General features: G+C 35.2%; 1 protein-coding gene and 1 long non-coding RNA gene across 5 annotated transcripts; one reads left to right on the top strand and one right to left on the bottom strand.

Moving 5' to 3' along the window:
* Window positions 1-1,772: 1,772 nt before the first annotated feature.
* Window positions 1,773-11,818, bottom strand: LOC108970310 (ubiquitin-like modifier-activating enzyme 1). Of its 4 annotated transcripts, none has more exons than XM_018935638.1 (7): window positions 11,724-11,818; window positions 10,203-11,263; window positions 3,937-4,988; window positions 3,222-3,885; window positions 2,853-3,161; window positions 2,386-2,762; window positions 1,773-2,325 (listed from the first exon to the last, which is right to left on the bottom strand). In XM_018935638.1, the coding sequence occupies exons 2-7, from the start codon at window positions 10,998-11,000 to the stop codon at window positions 1,911-1,913; spliced, it is 3,615 nt and encodes a 1,204-aa protein (XP_018791183.1). In that variant the 5' UTR covers window positions 11,001-11,263; window positions 11,724-11,818; the 3' UTR covers window positions 1,773-1,910. The 4 variants fall into 4 exon arrangements, with proteins under 4 accessions (XP_018791183.1, XP_018791190.1, XP_018791174.1 ...); XM_018935645.1 differs by having other exon boundaries at window positions 11,690-11,796; XM_018935629.1 differs by lacking the exon at window positions 11,724-11,818 and adding an exon at window positions 11,433-11,652.
* LOC108970335 lies at window positions 7,197-8,214 on the top strand. Its single transcript, XR_001993475.1, has 3 exons — window positions 7,197-7,533; window positions 7,594-7,696; window positions 7,751-8,214. It is a non-coding gene; the product is annotated as an uncharacterized LOC108970335 (long non-coding RNA).
* Window positions 11,819-19,671: the final 7,853 nt, after the last annotated feature.

Here is a 19,671-nt window from a genome sequence, read left to right as displayed (position 1 = left end):
GGCTGCTGGGGGACAGTACCATTCAGTGGTACACTGACAGCTCAAAAACACCGGAGGGTATTGGGGCAGGTATTGCGGAACCGCGTACTAAGCTGTCCATACCATAGGGATGCTTCCCAAGTATCTTCCAGGGTGAAGTTTTTGCCATGTTGTTGTTGTTGTAACGGCAGAATTCTGCCGAGTTGACAGTCCTTCGCCGGATAAAAATCCGGGTCCGTTCCGGTTTTCGTAGACCCGACTGTCGTAGTAACGGAAGTTTTTGCCATATGTCAGTGCGCTGAAGTCAACCTCAGCCGCAACCAGCGCATAGCTATTCTCAGTGATAGTCAAGCGGCACTAAAAGCAATCTCATCATATGAGACCAAATCACTTTTAGTCGAGGAATGCATAGAAAGGCTAAACCGCCTGTCCTTGTGCAACCGGGTGCACCTAATTTGGGTGCCAGGGCAGAAGGGAACCATATATAGCGGGAGGATCCCACACTCTTAAGGAGCTGCTCCGCACGGAGGAGAGAGTTGAGAGAGAACGGCACTGGCAGCAGGCAGCAAATATGCGCCGCGCCAAGCTGCTTCTAGGAGGGTACAATCTCTCCAGGTTCAAGAAACTAATTCACCTCCCCCGTAACAAATTCCGTCCCCTCGTCGCGATCTACACAGCACTGCAAGCTCAGGAAACACCTGCCCAACATGGACATAGTCTCCTGTGCTAACTGCCGATTTTGCGACCTGGAACAGGAAACACCAGGACACCTAATCCTGGATTGCACTATTCAGGCTGCTGGAACTCTGGGAAAACATGTGATATAGGAGAGGGCACAATAGACCTAAAGTCGCGGTGCATTACCTCATAATACTACCTATCTATCTATCTACATATCTCGTCGATCGCCTACACAGTCGTTTTACCTGGAAGAACCACATTTCTGCACAAATACAGGACCTCAAACTTAAAACCGCCAGCCTAAATTGGTTATCAGTCCTGAAAAAAATATATGTAGATATGTGGAATACAATTATAGGGCTCTGCCTGCGCAACTAGTACCCACAAAATGGGATTCCAATTAAACTAGTGCACTGTGGTACATCCGCAACGACAATATACATAAGAGATCTTGAACTACCAATGGTAAACACATGATGGATAAATACCTGATAAATACCCGTCGAAACTGTAAAATCATCCTTATCCCCTAGCGAAAATTTTATCCCGCCCAGCTAGCCGAACACGTCGTCAGAGAAAGGATCTCTCAATGTTTTGATTATCAACGTTCTATATACTGTCCATTACAAATAATGGATTAAAGCAGCAATTCATTAGTTACTAAGATTTAAAAACGTATGGTTATATATAATAAATAATATATTACTTATCAATCCTAAAACTGTTTTCTTCCTTAATGGGTTTTTTATAATAGCATTGATTAATCTAAAAAATAAAAATCATCTACACTTTTATTTCAATAAACATATTTATGTATGTATGTATACGTTTCAATAAAAATACAATTATTTGCCATGAATTTTTATTTTTTGTTATATTTATATTTTATAAAGTCTCTCACTCCTACATACTTAATATTTAATAAATAAAATAAAGTTCCATTGATAAGTATGTATATTTATATTTGAAAAAAAAAGTTCATTACGCGTACTGACGATAAACGAGTTCGAACTGTTAGAAATATTAATTTTGCTGCAGTTATGACTTATTATTTTCGTTAATGTATCATTTCCTGAATATTGTTTTTTACTTTCGTAATGAAAATAATGGTATTCTATGATTATAAAGGACAGCAAGTAATATTTATTTGCATTAAATTATATCAAAAATATTAAACCATAGTTGTATTGAATTCAAAGAACAGCGATATCCGATCGCCTAGTGAATTTGTTGTATCACTATTAATTATTTTAGGGTATAGTATATCGCACATAGGGCACTTCCACATCCTCACCATCCTCGTCATTGCAACAGATCTCAAAGACCAAAGAGCGTTCATGAGATTCAATGCGTTTCCGCGAGACTCTTCGAACCACTTCAGTCATGGGTAGAGGCAAACGTTCTGCACATTTAGCTTTCGGCATGAAAAACGAGTAAAGCATCGAAACGCCCTGGGATAACATTGTTATTTGCAACTTCTCTTTCTTTTCAAAATAATCGAGAAATTCTTGCAACGTTAGCTCTCCAGTCACTTCAAAACGATCCCATAGCGTCCACTCCTTACCATAATACGAATTCTTTGCGGCAGGCATGGGCTCTGAGAATGCTATGAAAGGTAATGCCAAGTTTGCAAAGGCATTTTTAAATTTATCCATTTCCCTATGTCTGTAAAGGCAATAACATATTAATATTTTAAAATCGACACTCTGTTTTGATTTTTGTTACCCTATAATCAGTTTCATAACCTCGAGAACAGCCAAGCCAGAGACGAGTGATGTAGTTGTGGCAATAGCTGGAATGATTTTTCCAGCGATTAATTTAGACTTGTGTCGATCAGCTGGAGGAATCTTATAATTGGCAGCACGCAAATTAGATGCTGCAACTATAAAGTCCATATGGAAATTATTATCATCGTCCTTTTCGAATTCCAATGGTTTAACCACCAGCGGAGTTTTGCTTTCACGCAGAGCCTTCAATTCAGTTAAAATTTTGTTTACGCGATCTTGGTCAACATCTGAGTTGTCGAAATTGTTAGCAGCTGCAGCAGCAGCACTTTCGTTGGTTTCAATTTTTACACCAGAACGTGGTTTGAACTCAGCAACCTATAAAATATGAATTAAATTAAAACATGTACAGTTTGATGAAAATAAATATTAGTTATTTATTAAAAAAATATATTTATTTTTGCTTACCTTGACTTCCTTAACAAGGTTTGCTACTTGCTGCCTATTACGCACTTGCTCAATCCCGTACATCTCTGCCCGTAAATTCGCCGCTGCATATATGTAGTCTAAATGCAGGTCGTCGTTAATATCGAAAAGCAATGGTTGGGGACAACGCTTCGGGCCAGACCAAAATGGTTGCCCACTAGACGTTATTTGATCTGGTGGGAAATTATATAGCAATTGTTTGATTTGATTTGCATAGTGCTCTTCCCAGTGATTCCTAGCCCATTTCACGCAATCCAAGAAGTTCGTAGACCTTTCATCTACTAGGGCTTTCTAAATTTTTATTACAAAACAGTTAGTAAGTTTTTTTATTTACGTACTTTTCAATCTTACCTTAACAGATTCTAAGATTTCAAGCGGCCGAATACCTTGCAGTTTAATGATGCGTTCAATGAAATTTGGATCTGATAAGTATTGTGCAGCATTTTCCGGAGACTGTGTAAACACGCCTTCAAACATATCGCGCGCCCATTGTAACGTGTGTTCAATTGCATTAGGAAAGTTCTTTAGTGTGCAAATAGGGATGCTCTTCTCTGGAGGATCTTGCGATGAACTATACGATTCAGTCAAAAACGGTACAATGACTTGCACGTTGCCCATTGTGCCAAGAGTACCGGACTCCACCAAGGGCAAACGATTAAATACACATTTGCGATCCATATATATACGAGCGTCCACGTTATCTAATGCATTAGCTACACCATTTAACTTTCCGAAAAATTCTTCCGAAAATACTTTTTCTGTTTCGGGTCCAACACGCAACTCATAAGCAGTGACTTTGATTTCCGGATTCATCTTTTTAATGGCATTTGCAGCAGTTTTCGCCTTTGGCTTCTGTACATCATGCGGCCGAAACAGAAATTGGCGGTTCAAATTCGACTTTTCAATTAAATCCATATCGGTTATAACAATTTCTCCATCACGGGCACCAACTCCAATCATTGCGAAATTTTTGAGCAACTCGCAACCAATAGCTCCAGCTCCAACAATAAAATATCTAAAAGAAAAAAATTAATATTTTCCAAAAATAAAAATTTATATCTCGCACTTTGCGTCACCCAATTTTTCTTGGAAAGTCTTTCCAAAAATGGCGATTTGTGCGTCGTAACGCGAACCTATCGGCTGAGCGTCTTCTTCCTCAACACCATTAGTGGGCAGACACTCAATAGCATCATAATACAACCATTGATATATGGGTGTGAATTTCCCCGTGCATGCCTTTAGAACTTCTTGTGCAACAAATCCGCCAATTGCTGCGTCTATAGGACTGGTGTTGCCAGAACATGTCTTAGCAAATAACAAAACTACGTTATCATTAATTTCTGCGTTGACAGATTTGCACATTTGTAGAAATGTTTGCGCATCTTCCTCATTCCATGGGCGCGGTGGCTTTCCAACTTGCTCAATATATTTGTGTAAGGCAGAGAAAGCAATATGTAAAGAAGTGGGATGGTCAAATTTTGCAAAGTCTGATACTAAGAACTCAGGTTCTTTTTCAGCTTCTTCAAGGGATTTGAAATTCACAACTTTGGGCATTTTTACTTGAGTGGCAATACCACCAGAAACGTATTCACTACATTTACTTGTGTCACCAATGCTAAATGTATAAGGACCCAATACACTGATTTTAATCGGATCGCAGCCATTTAACTCCGTCATACCTTGAACTTCGCTGAAGGTCACATAATCACCATCATTCAAGCCATGACGAGTTTCATCCAAACAAGTTATCACTCCTTGAGAATCATGAGTAATACTTGCTATCATGGTGGATATGGGCTGTGCGCCATCCTGATCGTAAATCGTGAAATTCTCTCCAAAGTCACAGAAAATTTTCGCGAAAAGTCCATGCGTTTCGGCTATGATCAATGCTATACCATTTTCGTGAGCAAACTTTGCAATGCGATGTTGTTCATTACTATCAGAATCTGTCAGTACAATAACACGGAACTGCTGCAAAAAATCTTCGGTTAAATCGCCAGTATATGCAGTGGTCCGAACATAATTGTTCAACTCAGCTAATTGGTTACAAGAAGCTTCTGCACGATTGCGCCCTACTTCCGATTCACTGAGGTAAAATTGCGAAGATAAATCACGAATCTGTAGAAAATATGAAAAAAATTTTATATTCATTATTTTAATTAGTTTTTAGGGATGAATAATAAATATATATACATACATCTACGCATTTATGTACATTCATATTTAAAACTTTGCGGACATAAACTTAAAAACAACCTGAACAAAATTAATTCTTATAAGTTTACTTTGATGAAGGATATTCTGTACCTTCACAATGAAGGAATGACATGACACGATTCCGATTACTAAAAAATAAATATCGGTATAAATGGAGTTTGTGCTAATAGTGCAGATTCTACAGAGGATAAATATGCTAAAATAATGTGCTAACACTTATATTTTTATATGTTATATATTAAATATAAACAGGAAACTATCCATATGCATTGAACGATTGGTTATACTCATTTTTCCATCAATAGAACTTTTTTCACATATCATCATGAGGTATATCGGGGAGAGTATACACAAATTTTTTCGGAATTTTTTGATGACATCTGACGGAGAAATGGTTGTGTGAATAAGATGTGTTTTTTTACTGGCTGACACGATTTCTCATGTTTGGATCATCTGAAACACAAGAACCCAATTTAAACTTAAAAAGTACGTGAATATATGTATGTATGTCCCCACTAGAATCATGAAAAAATGCTGATAAATAAAAATAGTAATTAACGTTTTTTTCTTTTTTTAATTTTCCACTTGTTTTTTTTTACATAAATTTTGTCATAACACTTTCAATAAATTTGAATATTTAAAAAAAAAATTAAGCAAATCGGTTGAGAAGTTCGACCGAAATCATGTCCGCCAGCTTTAAAAAGTTTGTTTTGAGAAAAAGGCGTAATAAGTTTGAGGTGTGCACTCCGAGCGCTCCGAACGTCGAGCGGTATTATAATTTTTGGACCTTTTTCGAAACCTTCCAATGGTAAAGTGGGTTTCTACATTAATTTTAAGGGTATAAGGGGACAGAAAAGGCAAAAAAAAACGAATATTTGAAAAAAGATTACCCTACTGACCCTTTAGGCATGATACCGATTACTTTGGCGGAGGGGTAAAAAAATCGAAAAAAATAACTTTTATTTTTTAAAATATTCACGATTAAAAGTTCAAAAATTTGCACTAATAACACATGATATTACTCTATCTTTCACTAAATTTATTGACGTTTATCATCCTGTATATTTAAATATAAACTCTAAATATTGAAATAAGTTCACATTTTAATTTTATTTTTAATATTTTACCCAAAATTATTAATTTAAAAATCACTTAGCACACTCGTCGTTGCAAAGGTTAGATTGCTTACAATTAAACACCAAATATGTAGGATATTGACGATTTTTCTTTGTTTGTTTTTTGCGATTCTTTTTTCTACATTAAATACAATAAAAAATACTATACCAGACTATACTTCACAGGATCATTTCTGTAGTCAGTCTTCATTTACTTTCTTTAAAAAATACGGCATAGCATCCCCGGATTTCGGGGATAAAATGGATATCACTGGAAAGGTGACGTTCTCCAGATCACGAAAATATATATATAGTTGCCGCTGACTTATAGTTTTGAAGATATTTGCATTTAAAGTTAAAAAATTGTCAACTTTTAAATTGATAATTTGTAAATTGTGAATAACTTTTGTCAAACAAATTAATATACAAATACGTTATAGTGAAGTGTTAGTAAGTGAAAAGTGCATAATATAAGTGAAAAAGTTAAATTTTAACAAACAAATAACATTAACAAACAAATAACATTGTTCCCTTTTATCTCCACTGTCTAAAATACTTAGGGTTAGTTTCTGCAGTTTCATGTGTTGAATACAATACTCGCGACAGACTGCAAACGACATCTGTCAAATATTAAAATACACACGTTCTTATGGACGGACCTATTTTGACAGCTGAACGACTACACGACTGCAAGCCGACAGTTGTCGTTCTCGCTAACTTCAATTTAATCCTATATTTGCCAACGACAGTAGAGTGGACAGTAGAATGGAGGATAGAGAGATGAGGAAGAGTGGTGATGCCACTAATATGTAAAATTACTCAAACCTCTAACAAACCTGACGATATTTTACAAATAAAAGCATAAAATAGCTGTTACATCGTTTATAATAACAATTGATAATTTAAAAGAAATAAATTTACCTATTTAGGTACTTATTTTTTGCTTAAAAATTTCACTTTGAACAAAATATTAAACTTTCATTGAAGTGCAAGGTATTAGTATGGCCACAACGAAATTGTGTACATGCAAAATGGACAACTGCGTTGTTTTGTGTACACGCCGGCCATTGCTATGTTGCTGCTCTCTCACAAACGTTCATGTAGAAGGATTCACAACGCCATTGTCAATTCACTGTATTGCTGCTGCAGTCTGTCGCGAGCATTGTGTTCCGCACATTACTCGGTAATATCACATCAGCTGTTTGTTTATTGTTCGTTGCTTTATGAATTTTTAACGGAAAAATAAGTCTGGTGTTCGTTACTTTATACATTTTTAAACGGTGAAAATAAATTTGGTGCTCACTTCGTGAATTAGGAAAAATTTTGCAAAAGTAAGTATATCTTCACCAAATAGTTGCTTTTTATTTCATTAAATACTTATGTATTTTCAGTGGAACCTCAAAAGGAAATACGCTGGAGGGCAAAGTCTAAAAAAAAATTGAGGAAGAAAACCATTTGGTTCTAGAATATTTACTAGAAAATGGGGAAATTGAAGTAGTTCTTTATACAATTAGCTTTAACTAAACACTTTAATGTGTCTTTTTATAGAAACCAACCGCCCAATTGTACTACTAAAAATTAATTGAAACAAATATCGATGCGACTATGGACATGTTACGCTGGAAGGTCCGGTACCGGAAGCAGATGTATAATAAAGCTGACGATTGGCGCAAATCGACAGGGGCCGCAATAGGCGTTGGTGATGAAGTTTTCTCAATAAAAGGTAAATGCGGCTTTAATGTTAAGTGAAACTTTTTTGGTTTGGTTTGGTTAGCAAAACTTTCACAAATGTGTCCGAATTATGAAAGGTTTTCGGTTCTATTTGGGGGTAAATCCGAAGCCAATTGTATTGTAAGTTGGAGCAATAAGACAGACTAACAATGATTGCACTAAGGTACAAATATAATATATAACAATTTTATATGTTTTATGTAATAATTTTTAAGAATGTACAATTGTATCTAAATGTGATATCTTGAAGTGATACAACTTTTTATAAACATGAAAAATGATTCTTTGATTTAATTATAATTTGTAATTTAATTAAACAGTATTTGGAAACATATAAGATGATATAACGATTGCCTTTTTAATTCAAAGCTATTTGAGATTGATTATTCCACTACTTCTTCATAAATGCCTTCATTTGTACTCTCGTTGATTTTCTTATTTTCACTGTTATCAAGTAGTTTTTTGGGAAGAATACAGCATACTAGTATTAATTCGTTACAGTATTTTTGACTACTTTTATTTCGAATTCGAATCCTGAGCTCTTTTAAAAAATCTCTATTTTAATAAGCCGAAACAGTGTTCAATTCTTACACAGTATTCGCTATGCTGTTTGTTAATTTTTTTTTTCTTTTAGGTAGTTCAAATTGTGGAGAGTTGCTTCTGTAAGGCGTTATAATAATGTTATTGAGGGCGTAAGCAGAGTCTCCAGCAATCCACTCCTGTCCTGAAAAGAATCTTGACTGATATACCGTCAACTCTGTTAGTGAACAGTTTTTAAATATTTTTGCATCGTTAGTAGAGCATTTGAGCTTTAATTACATACATATATATAATTTCTGGAAAAGAACGCTTCATGATTTTTTATTGGGGATCCGGCGAGTTGTATTTCAGTGCCATCCACGTAACCTACACAAAATGGTAGTTCGTTGAGTATTATCTGGCCAATATACATATATACATATAAATGAAGTTGTTTTAAAAATGCCTTGAATACCCTAATATAATATGTAATATTTGTTAACGTTCCTACGTCACCACCCCGAAAAGTTTATTTTCTACACCTCGTCAATGGTATCCTCTACCAAATCTCCATCTTCACTGAATATGTCTTGTAATAACTTGAAAGTTAGTTCCATGCTTTAAGTACTTACCAGTAATAAATTTGATCTGCTCCACATAATATTCAATTAAATGACTGACAATTTTTGATTTTGCAATTTGTTCAGACATTTTAACAAAATTGAATCATCTGTTTCGGAATAAAATTTACCATACTACAGAGGTAGAGCAAAAAGGATGTTCACAGTTAAGCCTTTTAACGAAGTATCAACTAACGAATTACCAAATTAACAGGTTTCGGTCTGAATACCCCTATTAAGAAATGAATTTATGAAAAAATATAGTAAACTTGTCAAACAAAGAAAAATAAGAAACTCACACAAAGGTACTGTGAAACTCTCCAGAATAACGCGGCGCACTACACTAATCTCATACCATGAAACAATTTACATATAAACCTTCGCACCACATAAATATCTGTACTTGTTGTACTCAGTGCAAACCGCCTGGAACTTTATATAGTATATTATGCCTGTTTCTTTCTAATGCATTGAACATAGACGTTGGTAACAATGAATCATCTTACCTATCAAACATTTTTATTTTAAGTAAATTTTTTGGACTATATTGTAAAATTAACTGCTATTAGTAATTATTTTACATTTAGAGATAAAATATATTATATTTGCAATGTTAAATAGAAAATAAAGAAATATGTCTGCCGCTCATACTTTCACATACTGTATGTATAACGTATATACATATATGCATATACGCAAATATAAATAATTTTTTTCCTTTTTTGCGATGAATTTTAATACTTTAGAGTATAAAATGTTTAAATATCAAATAAGAAATCGCCAGTATTTAGCTAATTTAGTTCGTACCGGATTCGAAGATAGCAATGAATATGCAAAATATTGAAAATAATCAATACATGTACCCACACAAATCCGAGTTACTTAAATCAAGGTTTTTTTACCACGTAAATAGATAGACCAAAAACGGCGGCAAATCTGATATATGCTTGGAAAACAAATTGTTTCGTTGGTCAGATAACAGGAAAAACTTTATTGATTTTTCCTCCTGTCCAAAGCACATATTATTAATAATTCTTTAGATAATCCAGCCAAAAATATGCTTGCCAGAGGACATTTTTATGTTTTAAAAGTAATTTTTATAATAAATAACAATGCATTAAAATACTTACTGTACAATTTTCCTTATCATGAAGTGTGATCGATTTCACTCCTCCTAAAATTACATTCTTTGCTATCTCAAGACCTAAACCTCCAATACCCGACAGCAAAATGTCTGAATTTGCCATGCGACGCATTGCATCATGACCCAGCACATAGAGTTGGCGCGAGTAAAGCGATTCATCAATGTCAGAAGCGCCGCGCGAACGTGAGTCGTTCGTAGGATTACCACCAGCCATTTGGTTGTTTGCTCCGTGCACTACCTGTGAATTCGTTTTGTTACCGTTTGAGTTATTAACTTTATTGCTTCTATCGCAAATTAACGTTGAAGTCGTTGCAAAATTGTTCACTTGAGAATTTTTTTCTTCCACTTCCACTAAATTCTTCGATTCAGTTTTTTCTTCTGCCACTACACTTTCACATGAAACAGAAACTCCGCTTCGATTACTTTGACCGCTTTCTTTCTTCACTGTCGACAATATACTGTCGCTTCCACTACCACTTTTCTCACCCGTGCAAGTAGAACCGACAGAGTCAACAATATCACCACCACTTAACGAAACCGAATGAGATGGCATGATTACATTCGCCTTTTGTGCCGATTCACCGGCTTTTACAAATGATACGTCAACGTTAGTTTCTTCCACACCACATTCGTTATTTTCGCTATCCTCACCATTGTCCGTGTTGTTTTTATTATTTTTGCCTAGGTTTGAAGCAGCGCCGGTAGACACAAGCAGCTTTCGCTTTTTAGCTGCTGGTGGCTCTGCCTTAGAGTTTTGGTCAGCTGTTGGTGAACTAGAAGACATTGGGCGGCAGACGTTCTCAATACTATAAGCGAGTAAATATTTGCACTTACTAATTGTGCACTATTAAATTAGTTTCTAATAGTTCAACTTTTAATGGATGTCCATGAAGTTTATTTCCTTTAAAGAAGACTGATTTACTATCTTATTGTAGAACTGAACAGCAGTATGAATTATATTTTGGTAGCATACAGCTAACACACAATTTTTATATCTACTATCGTTGATTATGTCTCACAGCAAAGATAAACTTATGTACGATGAAACTATAAAGAAAACAAATCGAGAACATTCTCAATTAATGATGTATGTTTAAACAGTTACTGGTTTCATATATTTTATAGTGGCTTTGGAAGGCAATAAATAATGTATCTACTAGAAAATTTAAAAAATATTCTCTTGCAAAAACAAGCCACATTATTTTAAGAACCTCACATGGCATTTAATGTCTACAAGACACAACAATTTCTGGTTGTCAAACTCCACTCTGCCGCACGTTTTTCTTCCAATGCCATGCAAATAAACATATATAATCAACTCCTGCGCTCATTTACTATTTGATTTCCCATCTGTTACTTATTCATTGGCCAATCAAGCGAGAATATGAAAGGATACCAGTATTTGGTTAAATTTCTTTCACTTATCCAGTAATTATAAGTTCATCTTAATAGGAACTAAATAAGAACACTCACTATGAATTTTGCAATTCGTAATGCCTAAAAATACCTTTTTATTAGAAATGTACACTAATTTCGCAAAAATTTTAACTGCGAAATTCACTAATATCACTCAAACGAACGCTTTTTACACACATTCTAGTCTGCGAAGCAGTTGAAAAGAACATAGAAAATCGCTCAGAGCTGTATTTTAAATGCCTCTTTTCGGTAAATAATAAAGGTATTTAAGATACCGAAAATACATTGGTGAAGGAAAAAATAGCTTTTTTAAACTATATATGTTATAAATAGAACGACCAATACTGCGAAGTAAGCATAAAATAAGGTAATTTTACTTTATTGTATCATTAGTTTTAAATGGAAATATGAAATTTTTATTGTTACAGTTAAACAATGAAGTAGCTACCAGGATATATTATTATTTCAGCGCATTTTATCGAAATTAGAAAACAACGCCAAGATTCAGTAATATATGATATCCTTTGAACTATATTTAAAATAATTTTTAGTAGAAATAATTTTGATAACTTCAGTTCGTTAACAGTTTTTACATTCAACGCCAAGAATGATAAAATTCAAGATTACGACAAATATTTACCTTTACCATTACTTTGCAGTTTAGGATATACAATTGTTACGAAACCAAATTTCACTATACCGGGATCTTATAACGTAATTCTTTTGAGATGAGAATGAGAGTCAAAGAACAGCAATTCTTGAAATATTCTTCGTTTATTAGTTATAGTGAAAAAGTTTTAGTAAAATGAATAAGATAATATTGGGGCATTTTAATATTTATACATTTATCTATGGCAAACTAATTGCCAGTTAAGGAGTATTTTGTTAGTACATATCTAAATAGAAAAATAAGTTGTAACGAAACAAGAAAAAATCCTTCGTTCAATAACTAGACAATATTATTTCAAAAACGTGTACACAATACGAACTAAGTCGGTCGATAACTTTTCGAGAAATCGTGTCCACCGAAAAAACACAGTTTCGAGAAAAACGCGTTTAAAGACAGGGCACTTAGCGGAGCAAGCCTTGAGTGTATCTCCGAAATTATTACTCAGATAAACTTTAAAATTTAGTTATATATTGTAGAATTTAATAAAGCAAATAAAAAAAATCGATTTTTGGAAATATTCAACCCACCTAACCCCTTAAATGAATGGTTGAAAGGGATTCTGATTGCCATCGTTTGTGTTTATTTGAATTTATAAGTATAAAATATATTGATTTTGAAAAATGAAATGTCCGGTGGCGAGTTGCAATAACTATTAAGCTATTGAAGAAAAAAACTGTATTTTAAAAAAGTATTGTCTTTTGTAGGCGTACCCATGCATCCGAATAGAGATCACATCGCCTCAAAAGCACTCAGAAGGGTAATGAAATTTATCAGTGTGCTGAATAAAAATATGTACATATATCGTTTGTATCTTCTATCTAGCAATAACCTGTATAAACTACTATTGTATTTTGTATTTCTTTGTAGAGCTTAGTTACGATAATTATAGGTTTCCAAATAGTGGTGTTTTGTGTACGTAACAGTGGTCGATGACACTCATCTGCAAACGTTTTGGCCAAACAACACTTGTACCAAGTTTCATTAAGATATCTCAATTTTCATTCAAGTTATCGCTTGCACGGACGAACGGATAGAAAATCAGTTAGTCGGAATCCAATTCGTCTCAACATCCTGGTCATTTGGATATGTATATAACTTCAAAAATATGTATTTTAATTTTAGGTGACACAAACAACCGTTAGGTGAACAACCTATTCTATAGCAACATATTGCAAGAATGTATTTACAATGCGACATTGCATTAAAACATTCTAAACAGGCATTTCGTTTTTGCTGGCATCATCATATAAAATATCAAAACTATTACACTGGTCTACCATGGTTTTGTTGCGCTGGAAATAAGATTTATTTTGGGTATACATACATATGTACATATATATTTGTACGCAGAATTCATAGAACTATCAACTACGCTAAGTTGTAAGATATGGTCTCGTTTATTTTTGTTAAATTTTTATTTGCATTTTACTTGACAAAAATCAGAAAACATGTACAAAATACCAAATACTAGACGACCCGTCCACGCTTTACTGTCGCTGATACATAAATAATACTAGTAATACCATCTATATGATTTCTATTAGTTGGATTATAATTATTAGTTAATGAGATATAGCATTGCTGTGAAGCAACTTGTGTTAGTTTACAAAAAAAAAAAAAATGATCATAAAGCATTTCGTGTTTGTTTTCGGGGAAAATACTGTTGAATTTGGGCTCAGGAAAATTCACCGTTAAAAAGATATTTGCTAACTGATTCTGAGAAGTGTTTGAGTGCTATCTAATCGGAATAAAGCCAAATTTTTTCGTCGGTGATAGAAACATAGCTCCATCATTTCCCACTGGAGTCCAATCGACAGTTATTCTAGTGGACTGCACATGATGAACCGGTTCTCAGGCGTGGAAAGACGAAAATAATTTTTGTATTTATGAATTGTATTAAATTTTTACATAAAGAGATAAAAAGTATACTATGTCCTTACCATGGTTCTAAACTACCTCCCCACCAATTTTCAGCTAAATCGGTTAAGCCGTTCTTGAGTTATAAATAGTGTAACTAACAACAAATTTCTTTTGTATATGTCGGCGCACCCTAATAGTGTGTGGATATTGGTATGCGAGTTATATTTTTCTCTAACCCAGTTGAAACCCGACGTTCAGAGTTATATTTAAAATTTAAGGCCAGTAAAACCTGCCAAAATAATAAACCACTTTTTTTCTTTAATAGTAGATAGTTACCCAAAACTCATTTCGAGTATCAACAAAATAAATGTCTGAGTTCTTTTTGAAAAATTACATCTTCCCTTTCACTTCCACTGATGGATTGTAATGATATCCGAGAGTTTGGCGGTATCATTATGCCTGAGGAAATGTAACTTTGAGTGAAACTGCAAATTTCGTAGACAGTACTTTTTGACAGTTAGTATGACATAAATTTTATCCTGTCGAGATGCCCTGTTATGAACAAAAACAATCATTGTTCCCTCGGTTTCAAAAACTTAATTGAATGACAAAAATATTCTCGGCTGAATGAATGAATGTAACAAGAATGAATACAGCTGATACACAAATTCATTTTTCCATTAATGATTAGGGGTCTGCATCCCCATAGATAACTTGATACGAGACTCTTTGTTTCGAGAGAGAGCTGTCAAAACTCGCATTTTTTATAACGTTTGCCAAGGATGCCACTGCTGAAAAATATTAGCTTGCGTATTTAATAAATTATACAAAACACTAAATTAAACACTTTGAAAATGCATACATATATAAATGCTAAAATGCAAAGTCATTAATTAATTTACATAAACATTTATTTTGCTAAAATATGTTCGCACAGTTCAATGAAATTTCATTTCACACTAATTTCGTCAAGTAATTATAGCGCTGCTTTTCTGGCATCCCGCCTTTTTCACTAACTGCTGGTTGAAGGCACCCTGATTGTGTTTTGTTGCCAGCTCGGAAAACAGATCAGGGTGCCCTGCCAGCTGAYAAGTGAGAGAGCAAGAAAAGAGATTCTGCTCAAGTTATCTATGCTAAAAAGCTAATTGTAAACAACACATGTCGTAGCTGTTCTGAAAACGTGAGAAAAAACACCAAAGGATTGAGATGCTCTCTGTGCCAGAAGTGGTTTCATACCAGATGTCTGAACCTCAGTAATGCTGAATTTGATGCAATAGCAACAAATATCTAGGTAAATCGTATCTTATGGAGGTGTCTGGAATGCAATGATTTGGAGGTTAGTGAAAGACATTCCGATGACTCGGAGGATGAAATTGAGAATGACAATGTTGATAGACTTGAAAAAGTCCTAAATAAACGATTTGAAGAATTTGCCAAAAAATTTTATGGCAATCTTGAAAACTATTAGTGAAAGTATCCGATCACCGATAAAAAATCCACGAGTCTGAATGACCGTATAACAACTATTGAAAAGAATTTATGCTCCTACAAAATCTCATCATYATCACCATCTTCTCCTGAGGACATCATAAAAGAAATTAATGATCGTAAGAAGCGTGAGTCAAACGTCATCGCTCTTGGAATTTCAGAGTCAACCAAAGCTACTGGCATCGACCGACTGGAAGACGACAAAGTATCACTCTCAGCTGTATTATCGGATGAATTATCTGCTAAGTTAACTGGATTCAAAATTCGCCCGCTCAGTGAAAAGGAAGAAACCCGAAGCTTTTCAAGTGTACTATCAAAACACGAGTACATAAATTTTTCACAGCGTCTGCCGTCAGTAATATCGACCTCATTTGTATTACTGAATCATGGTTACACCCATCGATTCACGACGGCGAACTAATCGACAGCACTTACAAAATTTTTAGGCACGATAGGGATCCAGTTTTGTCCGGTCTAGAACGAGGTGGTGGAGTATTCATCGCAGTCAAACGCCACCTTCAAGCTGAACAATTCAAATTGATCAACATAACCTTGAGCTCGTCTTCGTCGACGTAAAAGGCACTTCCCATGATTTCATTGTTGGCTGTGTCTACATGCCACCTCTCTCAAACTTTGATTCCTATACTAATCTACTCACTCTGCTCTCTTTTAAAAGTGATAAATTTAAAAATGCTAAACTTTTAGTTGTAGGCGATTTCAATTTGCCTAGGAGTGTCCCCCGCGCGGACTGTGAAGGGATTATCCAAGATAGTTTAGCTTTGCTTGATTGCACTCGAGTAAACAACACAAGCAAAACTTTTCTTGATCTCTGTTACAGTAATATTGAAATTAGTGTTGATAGAACCCTACCATTTGTTGAAGAGACAAATATTATCCGGCTCTCTATATCAGTCTCAATTTGCGAGCTAATCTTACATCACCGAGTTCAACTACATACTCCTTTAAGAAAGCCGATTATCATAATCTCAACGTTTTTTATCACCAGGTTAACTGGATAGAAATGTATGAAACAGACACTATCGACAATGAAATTGCTTGGTTTTACAACAAGTTAGAGGAAAGCATTACCCTATATGTGCCTGTACATAAGAATTATGTCAGTAATTGGTTCTCTTTTGAGCTTATCAACAGAATTAAGCTCAAAAGTGCGGCTCACTCACAATACAAGAACTCTAATAATCAACGAGATTACGCTCGCTTCAGCATGTTAAGTCGTGATTGCAAAACTTTAAGTATTGAATGCTAAAAAAAATATGTTGACGAAATAGAGAACATGGTTCAGTCGGACACAAGTGCGTTCTGGAAGTTCATCAAGGATAAGAAGTACAATAGTATGAACATTCCATCCATTTCCAGTAACCTGTTTGCTTCATACTTCAAAACAACATTCACTGATGATAACAATAATGATCGAATTTACAAAAATACAGTGATTAATGACCCAGGAACTAACCTCGATAATTTGGGAATCAAATGTGAAGATGTTCTCGAACAATTACTCAAGCTGAACCCTAACAAAGGTGCTGGGCCTGACGGTATACCAAATGTTTTTCTTAGAAACTGCGCTACTGTGCTCTATGAGCCTATCACTTACATATTCAATAGATCTTTGCAGCTTGGCACCTTCCGTAGCACATGGAAGCTGTCGTATGTCAGTCCAATCTTTAAAAGTGGCCAGAGAACTGATATTTCCAACTACGGCCTATATGCATTCAATCAGCGTTGGCAAAACTATTTGAAAAGCTGGTCCTCACTCAATTTACTGCTGCCTTTAAAGATATCATCGCGACAAGACAGCATGGTGGCAGATCAACCACGTCAAATCTTTTCTCTTACACTAATTTCCTACTCAACACTTTGAATGATGGTCTCAAGGTTCACTTCACATATACTGACTTTAGCAAAGCCTTTGATCGTGTAAATCACATAATTCTTGTTTCTAAGCTACAAGTCTGCGAAGTCGACGGCAATGCCTTGGATTGGTTATATTCCTACCTGGTAAACAGATCCCTGCAAGTTAGAGTTGATGGATATTTGTCTGAGGAATATAAGGTTACATCTGGAGTGCCACAGGGATCCCACCATAGGTGGGATCTGCTTTTTAACATTTTTGTCAGTAATATTGGCAAAAATCTCCTGTCAGAATATCTGCTTTACGCAGATGACCTCAAGATCTACAGACCCTCAAAAATGGGTTAGATGTCCAGCTGCTTCACGATGATATTGACAAACTCACGCCCTGGTGTACTAATAACAAACTTGACCTTAACTTGACAAGCAATATTGTCACCAGTTATAAACTAAACGGTCACAACCTGCAAGAAGTTCCCGATATCAAAGACCTGGGCATCATCATAGATAACAAATTCACTTACTCGAAGCATATAGACAAGTTCACACTCCAAGCTTTCAAGGTTCTTGGATTAATCACGAGAACAGGCAAAGAGTTTCGCAATCCCTATACATTGATATGTCTATATCGCCAACTAGTTTTACCCATACTTGAGTACGGCACGGTCTCCTCACACGGATGTCTCGATCAACAGACTGGAGAAGGTCCAAAATAAATTCTGTAAGTCTCTATCCTTTCGTACAACCTTGAGGTCGCAGGTACTCTCCACTGATGATATTCGTTCACGCAATAAAATCAACAGCCTAGCTACACGTTGTCAAGTCGCTGACCTAGTCTTTTACTTTAAGGTTGCTAACAACCTAATTAATGCTCCAGACATTCTTGGTAGTTTTGAGTTTGCTCCTACGGCATTCTCGCTGAGACAATCGCGGAAACTTAAAACAACAAAGACACAGAAAAACTACGTCTACCATGGACCTCACAACAGGATTGCTAACCATGTAAATTCACTTCACCAGAACATCGATTTCTATGGAGGCTCCCTCAGTTCATTCATCAATAATATAAAGGACAAACTCCTTCCATACCATTAATTTGATCACTGTAATACAATTGCCCTTATTATGATATTTTTTCTCTTTTTTCTTTTTCTTAAAAGTAACTGTTGTATATTGCCGATTTTCGTTAATTTGTTAAATAAATAAATTAGGATATAGAACTGTACTTTTGCACCGGGGATCGCAGTAGCACCCATGTGATAAAATTTTAGCAAAAATAGGTGTGGCCCCGAAATATCACGGCACATGTACACATCTCTTAAACCATTATTATTATTTTATATCTTAGAATGCTAAATTTAATATACTGAAATTGACTATAAGTTTGTTTTAGCTGCTAGTATGAAATCACAAATTTTCTGTATAGACATGTCATCTGCATTTCGTAGCATGTCAGATGGTTTTGTTTCTGCAAATAATGAAGTTCTAAGTGTATCCAGTTCCTGACAGCTATCGAGAAGATGGGCTGTAGATAGGCTTGACTGATCCTTTTAATAAGTGTACATGAGTAGCTAACGTGTGATAAATCCGTAGACGTATGAATCTTCTTATGCTTTGACTTATTTGACGAAAGTGATGGTCTAATTACTGTAGGGTTGTGCGATTTATAGTGGTGTTGATAGCTGTTCCATTCAGTTAAGTAGCTTTCGTGTAGAAAGCTGTGCACAAGCTTGCGTAAATCTTTGTCCACAAAGTAGTTGCTTAGATGTAAGGGCTCCAAACTTTCGCTATGCCGTCGGCTAATTTATTTCCGCGGATTCCTGCATGGCCTGGCATCCACATGATTTTTATATTCTTTCTATTTGAAAATATAGCGTTACAGATATTTGTAACTAATGTGTGGAATACAATGCTCGCGACAGACTGCAAACGATATCTGTCAAATATTAAAATACACACGTTCTTATGGACGGACGTATTTTGACAGCTGCACGACTACACGACGGCAGGCCGACAGTTGTCGTTCTCGCTAACTTCAATTTTATCCTATATTTGCCAACGACAGTAGGACGACAGTAGAGTTGACAGTAATGCGCGGAACACAATGCTAGCGACAGACTGCAGCAGCACGACAGTGAACTGAAAATGG

The sequence above is a fragment of the Bactrocera latifrons genome, unplaced genomic scaffold (genome assembly GCF_001853355.1).
Source record: "Bactrocera latifrons isolate USDA-ARS-PBARC rearing strain unplaced genomic scaffold, ASM185335v1 scaffold_1063, whole genome shotgun sequence".
Taxonomy (NCBI): Eukaryota; Metazoa; Arthropoda; class Insecta; order Diptera; family Tephritidae; genus Bactrocera; species Bactrocera latifrons.
This window is presented reverse-complemented; position numbering and strand designations above follow the sequence as displayed.